The following is a 13341-nucleotide window of genomic DNA, read 5'->3' as shown; positions in this document are numbered from 1 at the left end:
CCTAGGGCGGCCGCAGGGCCGCGGTGCGGACCACGGAAGTGGCGGGAGCCTGTCCTTCTGCTGCGGAGCGATGGCCGCGGGGGCGCCCCGGCCCCTGCCGGGCCCCGGGGAGCCGCGCGAGCCGCCTGCCGAGGAACACACCGCGCCCGGCCGCTACCTGAGGTGAGCGCCCCGGCCCGGCCTAGCGAGGCGCCGGCCCGGCCTACGGAACCGGGGCGAGCGGCGCCGGCGGCAGCGGCGCTGAAAGCCCCCAGTGCTCGCCGTGCTTTTTGCGTGCGGAGGCGGGTGGGGGCGGGGGCTGCCTAACCCCTGGGAACGGGCACCTGCGCAGGCAGCTCTCAGCGGCGGTTCCAGCCGTTGGTTTCCGCATTAGCTCCGTGCAGCGAGTACAGCAAATCCCTTAGAGCTCTTGTAACTTTTATTAATAGGGAAGCTGTTAGAAATTTTTGTTTGGTCCTAAGAGAATACAAGCCTGTTAGAACAGCAAAACAGCCTCTGTCATGTGTGCTGAGGAAAGCCGGTAAGAGCTGTCAGTAAAAGTTACTGTATGAACTCATGACCTGATAGGAATAGTTGTTTCTATGCACTTTACACCCAGTACCTTCTTGTTTTTGGCAACAGCTGCTGTGTCTCTGCATACCACATGCAGCTTTTCACAGTGAAGACTGTACTTTCCTGTACTATAATTCCATATTTTTAAGAGGTGTATTTTAAAATCTTATTCTATGAAGATAAAATGCCTGTATAAAAATAAATGTGTTGTTGACTCACACTCACATTCTTCAATTCTTTGGGTGTAGGAGCTTCTATGAACTGAATTCAGCCAGTTGTCTAATGAATGGAATTAGCTTTTATGGAGTAAATAATTAATTATGGCTTTTTAACTGTTTGCCCAATGTTTATCTTGTTAATCATTTATTCAAACTTATTGTAGGTATTAGAGATGCCACAATGTAGTACAAATGCATATAGTTCCTGTAATTAAAGAGGTAGTTTTTCAAGTCTTCAATTTCACAGTTAATTCTGTTCACTGGAAATAAACCTAGAAGATAGGAAACAATTAAAAAAGTGTCAAAACTGATATTATACCAGTACAATTTGCAATCTTTGCAATAGCCAAATAGATGGCTAACACATACTTCATCCTAATTCTTGAGAAATCTCTTTGTATTTTTTTTTTAAACTGTACATTTACTTACTTTGTGTTTAAAAGAGTATAGGACAAAAGCACRGAATAAGTTCTGTCAGCAGCTAGCTGACACCCTATCTGTATGCTTTGTTTCTTCCATATCAATATAATCCATGGGTAAACTGTAAGACAATGTTTATTTGCCATAAGTTTAAAACTTGAACCAACCCTGACCTTATTGGATTCAGAAATTGAAAGTGTTAACCTAGAACAAGAAAGATGTTAACATCCATAGCGAATGCTAACGTGCACTGGCTCCATACAACTCATATCTAAGTCTGATATGGGGCACCTAATAGTTCAAAGTATTTTCAAATGCTTAATACTAAGCTACTGAATATTTTAAGATACGTTTGGTCATTTCAGTCCATGTGTTAACATGCAGTTTGGAATATTGACATACCAGTAAATAAAGATGTGATGCTTACCTTGTATTCTGAACAGAACTAATACAGTATTTTGATGTATCACAGGTAAATTTTTCCATAACCTTATGGAGAAAAAGGACTTTGAAGCATGGCTTGATAACATTTCTATTACATTTCTTTCTCTGACGGACTTGCAGAAAAATGAAACTCTGGATCACCTGATTAGCTTGAGTGGAGCAGTCCAGCTCAGGCACCTCTCCAATAATCTAGAGATTCTCCTCAAGAGGGACTTCCTCAAGCTTCTTCCATTGGAACTTAGTTTTTATCTATTAAAATGGCTTGATCCTCAGACCTTACTCACATGTTGCCTCGTCTCTAAGCAGTGGAATAAGGTTATAAGTGCCTGTACAGAGGTGTGGCAGACTGCATGTAAGAATTTAGGTTGGCAAATAGATGACTCTGTTCAGGACCCTCTACATTGGAAGAAGGTTTACCTAAAGGCTATTTTAAGGATGAAGCAACTGAAGGACCACGAAGCCTTTGAGACATCCTCTTTGATTGGACACAGTGCCAGAGTATATGCACTTTACTATAAAGATGGACTTCTGTGTACAGGTAGGAAGTTCATAAAACTTGGAGTCTTAAAATTCTTTGTCTATTTTTTCCCATGTGATTAGTGACAATTTGATTTTCCTTAGCAGGCAAGTTATTTTCATGGTGCTAACTCAGATTAAGGTATTCAAAATGACTGTTTTTGCAATTTTTGAAACACCTGGCACATTAATAAGCTCACTGGTCACTTCAATAGCAAGACCAAAGAGACTTATTTCTTTGCTGGTTTAAAAAAAAGGCCAACAGTGCTGCATATAGTGCTTCAGAACGGTAAGCCCATTTGAGAAATACAGATATGTTAGCTATCCTCTTAGAGGATGCCTTATTCAGATTAAAGAGACCTCGTTTGGACTATCTGATCACTGCAGTCTCCAAAGTGTGGCAGGAAAAGTCTGTCTTCTTCGCAGCATGACAATTTCTGTGATATGATCTGTAAGTTCTTTCAATTCTTAATGTAATGTAAATGCATGTATGAAGATTTGTAAACTAGATCTAACCTTGCTACTAGTCTGAATTACACATTGTAATGATGATTTCAACTTCCTTCCTAAAGACTGCAGACTTCAAGATTACAGTTTGACTTTGGGAATGCAGCCAGACCAAATATGAAACCTTAAGTAAGACAGAATAGTAACAAAGTTACAGTGAACTGCTGCCAGAGCGTATTCCAAGGAATTCCTAACTATGCCACTTGAGACAACAGTGCTATAGAATAAGCTGGGAGTACTGGCTAGTACTCCCACATTTGTTGGTACGTTAAGAAGATTATGAGAAACTAGGAACTAGTCTCCAGCCAGTCTTTTGCTTCCCTAGTCAGCAGGGAATGAAAATACTTAAGACGTGGCATTGTCAAACCTTACTGAAAAACATCTCATTCTTTTATACTGAAACCACCTGTAGTGAAAATGGGTGAAAGGGTACAGGGTTTATTCTGCTCTACAAAGCAGGCAGGCTTGAGTTATGGTTATGCGTTAAAAAAAAAAAAGCTTGGGGGGAGAAAGGAAGCCAGCAGGTGAAGGGGCCTGCTATTCACCTGCTGTCTTTCCATCTTTCTCTACAAAGAGATTTGATGGACTCCTTTCCTACCTGAAGCAAACTAAAGCTTGCAGTATAGTCAGTGGCTTTGCAAACCTGAGAGTGATATATCATATAAAACTTAAATGCCTCTGTTTCAGTAGATACTGTCAAGCAGACAGAGTGCTGGAATCCACTGAAGGTGCAAAAAGGGTATGGGAAACTGGGAGGCCTGACACCTCAGCTCAGCTGAGATAAGAACAGGAGGCTTCAGTGTAGCGTTGAGACTTAAAGCAGCTTGAAAGCAGTACCTAGTAAGAAAATGCTGTATGAAAGGGAGGCCAGTATAAAATTGGAAACATTACTTACTCTTTGTTTCCAACTATCCTGTTCTTTCATATTCTAGGATCAGATGACTTGTCTGCAAAACTGTGGGATGTAAGCACAGGTCAGTGCATATATGGTATCCAGACACATACCTGTGCTGCAGTGAAGTTTGATGAACAAAAACTTGTAACAGGATCTTTTGATAACACAGTAGCCTGTTGGGAATGGAGCTCTGGGGCCAAGACACAGCATTTTAGAGGACACACAGGTGCAGGTATGTTAACCTTTTCAGTTTTTAAGTTCACCAGTCAAGTAACACACACTACCATCAAACAAGTCATAATTTAAATTAACTCTTTGCAGACTATCTTTTTCTTTTTGTCCCAAGTCACCTTTTGGGGGGAGGCAGCCAAAACTGATGTAGATCTTTCTGCCCTTGAATAATGCCAAGGCTTAGTCGTATAGTATTATGTCTGTGTACCTGCAAAACACTAGGTGCTGCAGTGATTCAGTGTTTTGGAGTCTGACAAAAAGATGCAGATCCTAGGTAACAGGGAGCACATGTCAATAGCAGTTCCTTATATCCCCAAACTGGAGAGGGGTTTACAGGGAAGAGCATGATAGGACCTGAGAATCTGTATTTGCATGTCTCATAATGAAGTTCTCCATCCTCTACTGCAACATACCTGCAATTTAGCTGTAGGTCTCTCTCTTTGGAGTAAGGAGATACAGCAAATGTACTAATCCTGTGGAAACTGACTTATTAGAACTCTTGCAATATAAACTAGCTTATTTAAGTTGTGCTTTGCAACCAAAATGGAACCAATGATTTACATGCTTGTAATTTGGACAAGAATCAGTAATTTTGCAATGTAACCTCAGGAGTCCAGAGTAATGAATTGTTATATAATTTAAGAACAACAGTTAAAGCTGTTGTAGTGTATGAATTTTGAGGCTACTTGACTTAGTGTCTCACTTACAGAAAAACACTTGCACAGAGACTGGTATTCCTCATTTAGAACCCTCTTTGCTTGTAGTTTTTAGTGTGGATTACAATGATGAACTTGATATTCTGGTCAGTGGCTCTGCAGACTTCACTGTGAAAGTATGGGCCTTATCAACAGGAACGTGCCTGAATACCCTTACTGGACACACAGAATGGGTCACTAAGGTGGGAATATTGATTTTTAATTAATCTCGCAAAACACTCGTTTGCAAGAAGTTTGCTACATGTATTTTGTATTTCTGTTTCCTAACTCTAATCCTGCACCTAGGTGTAGAATCTGAAGAACCTCAGGAAATGCAGATACTGCAAAATAACATTTCAGCAGAAGAGATAATTAATGCAGCTATAATAAAACCTTTCAGACCATTGAATAATTTCTATTCCAAAGCAGCTGGAATAATACTACACATCAGTGTTTGATTCAAAGACTGAATAAATACTGTGATTCTGAGAGAAAGCGACTTTAAAAATGAAATAGAATAACCAATGATTTTGATAGCCAAAAAGCAAAGCATGAGAAGAGTTTAAGTCAAGAAACAGTATTTTTCATCCAACTATTCCAGAACTTGGAAGGTGATAGGGAGGAGAATACTAGAGGGGAAGTGTGTATGTTAGCTAATTAATATACTAAGTTAAAACTAGCAGAAACAGGAAAAGTGCAGATTCCAGTTTCCCTTCAGTTGCTAAAAGTATCTGTATTGCCTTCATAGAAGAGTACAGTACTCAGATTGTCAATGAATTAGAAAATGCAAATGAAAGATTGGGTAGTTAACAGCATCAGAATAAGTAATTTCATCTTTAATATATTCCTTCAATTACAGGTAGTTTTGCAGAAGTGCAAAGTCAAATCTCTTATGCATAGTCCTGGGGATTATATTCTTCTAAGTGCAGATAAGTATGAAATCAAGGTATGTACCATATATAATATACATTGCAGTATCCAGGGAAATTGAATACCTGAGCGCTTCTCTGAAGTTTACAAAAAATATATGGCTTTATTCTCTCCCATATTCCCTGCTTGTAAAGTTGCGTACAAAACAGGTAACTCTTTGGAAGCAAATTTTTCAATGCTTTTCTTCATGTTTAGATTTAAATAAAGGTACCAAATAGCTAGGGGTGCTTTGATTGGTAGGTCTAGGGGAATGGTAATGCAAAATAATAGTGCTTTTAGCGCTTGCCTTCAAAGTGAAACACTTGCTACAAATATTGCTGCTGTTGGGGTCTTTTGAGTTGAAGGGTGCTGCAAATACATTACATTACATTACAAAAGTGTTTCATAACTGAAACATCTTTCCTTCTCTGTCCAATTGGATGATGGGATTTTTTTGATGTTTTTAAAAACAATCGAGCAATCAGCTTTCACTGGGGTTTTTCAGGCTAGAAGCAATACATACTGAAACAATACTATGAGACAGGACGTTATGGAATTGGAATTCCCACCTAAAGAAGAAAAATAATTCTGAAGAACATGTGCACATTTAATGGCTGCTTAAAAAGAGACTGTGACCCTTGCTCTATTTGTATAATGGTTTATAATTTGAATATTTTACAGTCTTAAACTGTCTTTTAATTGTAGATTTGGCCTATTGGAAGGGAAATAAACTGCAAGTGCTTAAAAACATTATCTGTTTCTGAAGATCGCAGCATCTCCTTGCAGCCCAGATTGCACTTTGATGGTAAATACATAGTGTGCAGCTCAGCTCTAGGATTGTACCAGTGGGACTTTGCCAGCTATGATATTCTCAGGTAAATCTTTCAGTTTGAGACTAAGGTGTGTAAACTTATTCTAGAGTTCTTCTTTAAGTAAGAAGTAGAACATACTACTTTTAGTTTTAATAACTTATTTTAGATGTAGGCCAAAAGACTCTTGATAAAAATTCTGAAAGTTCTGTGAACATCTTACTTTACGCAGATTGCCAGGTTTTCTTCTAACTAAAACTCTATACATTTCATCTGCTGATACTAACCATTTGATTCCTATTTTGTTTTTTTGGCCCCAAGCCAGTCATCTTTTGTATGTTCAATACATAAGCTGAAGAGTTTCAACATAGACTAAAATCATATTGCCACCTGCAACTCCTAGTAGTGACTAGGAGTTAATGCTACTGTGTAGACTGCTCTGTAGAAGGCCAATTTAGAGAGGCATTTGGTGGGACAAGAAATTAAAAGGACTGTTTTTCCTTATAGCACTGCTGAACTGAGATCTGCCATTCTTGATAACTCTACGGAATGATAGTGAAATCTATCAGACTGCAGAGAGGGATCAAACAAGATGATGTTCTGTTTCATTAAGCACTTAGAATGAGGCTCTTTCTGTTAGAAATGGTGGCATCAAAGATAGCAACTTTTTAAAGAAAAAGTTGCATTATAGAATTGTTAAAAGGCTCTTACCTGAAATGGCCTGCATATTTGTAGAGCACCCTACCATAAGATGATCTACTCCAGAATAAGTACTTCTTCTCTAAGAATAATTCAGTAATTTTACCTCTTAGTCTGTCCTCCCATCTTTCAAAAGGACATACATCAGCCTGTGCTGCTGAGAACAGACTTTCATCTCAGTACATTTTTGTACCCCAGTTCTGTACTTCATATAATGCTATAATCAAATGCTCTGGTCAGTTGTGGGAAACTCATTCCCTCCAATTTCTGTTCGAGTTTTATTCAGTAAGGCAAAAAAATCCTCAAAGATGTACTGGAACTGACAAATACTGTTATTTCTCCCTAAGACAAAAACGTTTAGCCTAGGCTAAGCGTCAGTAACACAGCATTCTGTTAAGGATCAACCCTGAATGAGCTATATTACCATCACCAGGGGGCATTTCTATGTTTTATTTCCAGCTTTTAAAAGAGTGGTCAACAGAATAATAAGAGGGTGTTCCTCTTAATTTAAAGAGGCTGAGACTTCAAATCCCTATGATAATTTGCTCTTTCATGCATATCTGGAAACAGACTTCTTTTTTTCCCTTGAACTATGCAGAACCCTTTTCAAGCCTTAACCTCTACTTATATTTAGAAGGGTGTGTCCTGAATGCACAAAGCCAGAATTGAAACCTCAGGATAAATGTTCAGTTGCTTGAAGTAATTTGAAAAACTTGCATCAAGTTTTTTCTAAATCATTTGGGAATGAGTTTAGACACTTAATCTCTATAGACGCACATAAGAATTTGTTTATAGTAAAGCAAGTTCACAACTACATAGTGACACAGTTTCTAACGATATTGTCTTGTCTTCTAGGGTTATCAAACCTCCTGACTTCTCAAATGTGTCCTTGCTGGGCTTTGGAGAGATATTTGCTCTACTGTTTGATAACAGATACCTGTATATAATGGACTTGAGGACAGAAAAACTGATAAGCCGCTGGCCTCTACCAGAGTACAGAAAGTCAAAGAGAGGTTCAAGCTTTTTGGCTGGTGAAATGTCTTGGTTAAATGGACTAAATGGCCAAAATGATATGGGCTTGGTTTTTGCCACCAGTATGCCAGACCACAGTATCCATTTGGTATTATGGAAAGAACATGGCTGAAAAGATCACACATGGCAGAATCTTCAGGAACATATGGACTATCAGCAGTGTGTCCATAAAATAAGACTTTGCATGAACCAAAGTTGCACACCTAATGGTATCATCATGCAATGCACAATCACTTACTTTTATTTGGGCATTTGGGGATGGGTTGTTTTTGACATAATGCAACACAGCATGCTAACAATATTCACCACTAAATTTTGTCTGTACTCATATTTAAGCATACTTATTTGGGCTCTGAAGCATAGCTTGTAAAGTTTAAACCATTCAAATCCACCATTAAGTCTAAAATGAAGTAGTATTTGACCTGACTTCTGCCCTTTTTTTGTTTTTGAAACAGAAGGTAAAGCTACTATTTTAGAACAATAGACTTTTGTACACGTAACAGCAAATACTGGTTACAGGGCGTGGCTGTTTAACTCAAATGAGAACACAGTAGACCCCCTCTCTCTCCCCAGTATCAATCTCTTCAAGATGTTTTTTCTTCCCTTATGATAGCTTTAAATGCTTAGCCTTTGAAATTGAGGAATCAATTTAATCCTCTAACTAGGATCAGATGCTAACAGTAATAATTTGTTTAAGCTCAGAAGTACATTGATGCAAGCTTACCTCAGCCAGAATGAGCCAACTTTTCAGGTACCTGATAAAGCTTGTCACAGCAACTAACCTTAGAGAACCTCTGCCAGTATTTACCATATTTGCCGATGGTGCAATTGGGACAGAAATGACTCATTAACATCACTGATAAATTCATTGTGCTGCTCTAATAGCTGTTCAGTGGCACAAATGTTAAAGGAAGAGTTTGGACCATGTCTTGGTCATCTCATGAAATACTCTCTCTACAGAGTTCTCAAGTATCTCACTCGGAGTGGTTTGATCGGTATTTTATAGTCCCATGTTTCCTACAGATTGTGTGAGAATGTAGCTTAGTTCATCGGTAGGTGGAAATATAATGAAAGGAAAGATGATGTTGAATCCCTACATCAAGACTTGATCTTTTACATTAAATGCAGTCTAGCAGCCATTCACTTTTTGCAAAGAATGCAGTTAATATAATGGTGTGCTTGAAGTAGTTGTTAACTGTAGATTGGAAAGCAGGGAAAAATAACAGTGTGACTGCCACGTCTCTGAGAATCAAAGATCTGAAGAAGAAAAGAATAGGCGTAGAAAAACATCTTCTGCTTCGATCAGCTGAAGGAGACCTGATGTAAAGATGAGTTAACTATTGAGTAGTAAATAGTTATTCCACATACTTCTGTGGAATTTAGTGTATTTAAAAGCTGTATCTTTGACATCTCAACTCCCATGCTTTAGAAGTGCGTTGGGTTTTTTTGACAATAAAGTCTCCCCTTAATGTCTATTTTACCCAGCTTTAAAACATAGGTTTGAATGAAGATTGACTCAGGTACCTGAAAAGATAAAACTACCTATCATAGATACTGTTGATATAATTTTTATTGTCACAGGGTTGGTGGAGACCTAGTTTCTTAAGTACTACTGAATGAAAGCCCAGGTTCCCAAAGGTACATGGTATAAATTGCACCTATGGGAAGGGAGTTTCTGTGTGCAAGAATCCGTACTTGAGTGATGTGGCAGGAACTGCATGAAGTCACAGTGGAGCAGTGTCCCTTGAATACAAGGCTGCAGTCTTAAATACCTTTATGCACACAAACTTGTTTTGAGAAAGTACCTGTAGTCAAGGGTTTTATCAGTTAGAAGCCAAGTTCACAGCTTTTGTTTCAAACTATGCTGACTGGGGCACAGGTGGTGATCTCTTAGAACTTCTACTATCATCTCACTCATAAGTGAAGAAAACGTACATGAAACAGAAAGCTTTCAATAGCTTGTCTTGAAATCCAGCTCTCATCACTCTTAACATGGGCATAATTACTGTGCGTAATGTGTGCAGTAATTCAGATTACTTTAAAGAAGCCACATTAAGACGGGCCATCTATAAAACATTATATTAGCTTTGAAAGTTTAGATAAGAGTCCTTCATAGCAGGAATTTAGACAGGAACATGCCAAAAATGTCATAACCAAATAGATTAAATATGGATTAGATATATGGACATTAAGATAGGTGGAAAACTGGCTGTACTGCCAGGCTCAGACTGGTGATCAGTGGCAGCAAATCCAGCTGGAAACCAGTTACAGGTAGTGTTCCTCAACAGCTAGTACTGCGGCTGATATTGTTTAACCTTTTTATTAGTGATCTGGATGATGCAAACAGAGTATGCTCTCAGCAAGTTGCTGGACAATACGAAATTGGCTGGGAGAGGGGGCACCATGGGAAGGGAAAGTCATCAATATGCCAAAGAGTAGGGATGCTATTCTGAGGCACCTTGACAGATGGGAGAAATGGGCTGACAGAAACCTCATGAAGTTTAATGAGAGCAAATGCAAAGTCCTGCATTGAGACACAACTATGCCACACAACAGGACAGATTGGAGCAGGTTTACAGGAGAGGATCTAGGCATTCTGCTGCACAGCAAATTTAACAGGACTCAATACTTTAACAGGACTTGTGACAGAGAAGGACATCTATATACTGAGCTGTACAAGCAAGTGCATAGCCAGCAGGTCAAGGGAAGGGATTCTTCTCTGTTCAGCACTTGAGATCACATCTGCTGCTATGTCCAATGTTAAGCTCCCCAATACAAAACAGATATTACCACACCAGAACAAGTCCAGTGAAAGGCCTCAGAGATGGATAGGGGGCTGGAGTACACAATGTCTAAAGAGAAGGTGTGAGAGCTGGATTTGTTCAGCCTTCAGGAGAGAACGGGGGGGGGTGGGAGACATCTTAGTGCAGTCTCCAGCTACCTAATAGGGGGACATAGAGAAGACAAAGCCAGACTCCTTTCAGAGTCTTGCAGCAGAAGGACAAGGGCCAATGGTCACAAATTGCAACAAGAGAAATTCCAGCGAGCTCTAATGAAAAGAAAGATTCCACTATGAGGTAGTTTAACACTGGAACAGGTTGCCCAGATAGGTTATGTGTCCAGCTTAGCTGGACAAAGACCTGAGACCATCCTACCTTATGCTGCTTTGAGCAGGGAGTTGCACTGCAGACCTCCAGATGCCCCTTCTAAACTATATGAGCCTCTAATTCTAAATGGACCCCTTGCCAAGCAAATTGCTACCATTGCAGCAGGCACCTTTGACATTACCAGAGCTTCCAGAGTTTCCTGATCTATATCATCTTGGCAGGTGCTGCCACTGTGAAGCAGCTACAACAGCTTGTCAAAGCTGTGAAGTACTAGTGGGAAAGGGATTCTGCTACAAGTATTTCCCAAGTTTCAGAAGAATTTGAACAAATTAACATTCCTAGATTTGCCTTTTCTCTGTTGTGGCAGAGCATGAAAGCAGAAAAGCAAGATGGGAGGCCTCTGATACACGCTATACCACTGTTCTACCCTTTCAGCTTTATAAAACAAGGTTTTAGCATAACTCTAATAGCAGCTGATGATTATTGCAGCCATGATTATAAAGTTACTTGCAGACTGTTTCCTGAAGACTGCCAAATAGACATTCCACATGGACATTTGATTACTAATGATACTATCTACTAATGAGAGAGCTGCATAAGGACATAAGCATGTGCCACCACAGAACAGAAGAGGCAATGAAAATGTGACGGACTAGAAGTTAAATAAAAGAAAGCTCACTCTTAATGTCCCTCTTTCTCCCTCCCCATCTTGCTCCTTCTCCCCCTTCCCCCCCCCACCAGAGGTTTGCTTGTGGGGTTTAAACAAACATGAAACATGACTAAAAGTGAGAAATTACAGTGAGTGTTTTTTTTTTGCTTGTTTTTCTTTCCATCTGATCCTTAGATTAGAAATGAATAATTACATTGTGCTTACTTACATAGGGGTTGGGAAAGAAAGATCTGTAATTTTACACCCATGTAATGAAGCAACACAATACAGCTTACCAGCCATATAAAGAATTAAAATCTACCTGGTGTCTGAATCTGATGAATGAAGGAACAGGTTGTTATGAATCTTCAGGGCCTGGGGGGAGGGGGGGAGATGACTATTGTATCATAAGTAGCCATCATTCCTTGCTGTCTTCCTTCAGTTCACATCATCAGTCTGTCTCCCTTGCCAATATTTTAGAGAGTTCCAACATAAAGCAGCACTTTCCTCCTAATTAATTCAGAACAGCTGTTGGTAGCAAAAAAGGTACCACCCTTCTTCTTCTTAAAGTTACAGCTCTCACGGACCCATGCAGTTGTCTGAGTTAGCAAAACTCTAAAAGCTATGTTTAGTGTTACAATAAGTCACCACTTTAACAAACCCTATTCCCAAGAATATAAGTTGTCTTTTTTTAAATTGAAACAGGTATATTTACTCAGTCATTTTCACAATGCATTAGTTTATCTTTTACACAACTTTGATTCATAAGAATTTTGTACCCAAGTCATAACATACAAACTACAAGAATTCAGGAATGCTATTTTTAATACTAATGATTGTAGTTCTAATTTCACCCTATATTTATAGGCTGAAAAATGCTTACAGCTTTTAGCATGATTAAAATAATCTGAGTCATACTGATAATTGATTATTGAAAACAAACTCATTTTATACTTGCCAGAAGAGGTAATAAATACCACCTACATCAATCCTTGGTATCATTAAATGACATAGCTCTGCTACAAATTCCTGTTTCCCTTAAAAAGAAGTACCTCCGATAAGTGATAGACCTAGTCCTGCAGTTGGTGTATTTTTCTATTCTCCCACTGTCATTCTAATGAGTTCCAGTGTAACTGCCAATGTGGGTCTTCATCTGGAAGATGCTGTTCCAAGCCATGTCTAAGAAACACCACTAAACATATCTGTATTTTTCAGCAGCCACTAAATGCATCTGTTTTTTTTTTTTTTCCACCCAGTACTTTAGAGATACAGATAACCAAAACCTCATTCCTTCCTTCTTCGGGCAATTTACAGGGTTGTTGTACTAGGCATAACATGTATGAGGGTGGGAAAGGAAAAAGAGAGAAAGCAGGAAAATCTTCTCACTCCAGCATGATCAGTTCCTATGCCTTGAATAATGCCCTTCCATAATTACAGGCAGTTAAAAGAGAAATTATCATTGTGCTTCAGCTCTCACATCTCAGAAAGCTGCAGAAGAAACTTTATCTGAGAAACTCAATTCTGTACTAGAGCTTGATCACTCTGGATTATTACAAGGTACCATATTCCAGGTCACAGATAAAATGCATTTACCCTTATGCAGTACATAAAAGGAATGTCCCCCCCAAAGCTTTACAAGAATCTTCATCTGGAAATCT

At 39.1% G+C, this 13341-nt stretch overlaps 1 protein-coding gene across 1 annotated transcript; it reads left to right on the top strand.

Annotated features, from left to right (window-relative positions):
• Positions 1–10: 10 nt before the first annotated feature.
• On the top strand, positions 11–12004 carry FBXW2 (F-box and WD repeat domain containing 2). The gene is made up of 7 exons (XM_026090127.1): positions 11–162; positions 1663–2172; positions 3590–3784; positions 4548–4681; positions 5338–5424; positions 6093–6262; positions 7751–12004. The coding sequence occupies exons 2-7, from the start codon at positions 1683–1685 to the stop codon at positions 8037–8039; spliced, it is 1365 nt and encodes a 454-aa protein (XP_025945912.1). The 5' UTR covers positions 11–162; positions 1663–1682; the 3' UTR covers positions 8040–12004.
• The last annotated feature ends 1337 nt before the right edge of the window (positions 12005–13341 follow it).

This window comes from Apteryx rowi, unplaced genomic scaffold, assembly GCF_003343035.1.
Source record: "Apteryx rowi isolate R43461 unplaced genomic scaffold, aptRow1 scaffold_120, whole genome shotgun sequence".
Taxonomy (NCBI): Eukaryota; Metazoa; Chordata; class Aves; order Apterygiformes; family Apterygidae; genus Apteryx; species Apteryx rowi.
This window is presented reverse-complemented; position numbering and strand designations above follow the sequence as displayed.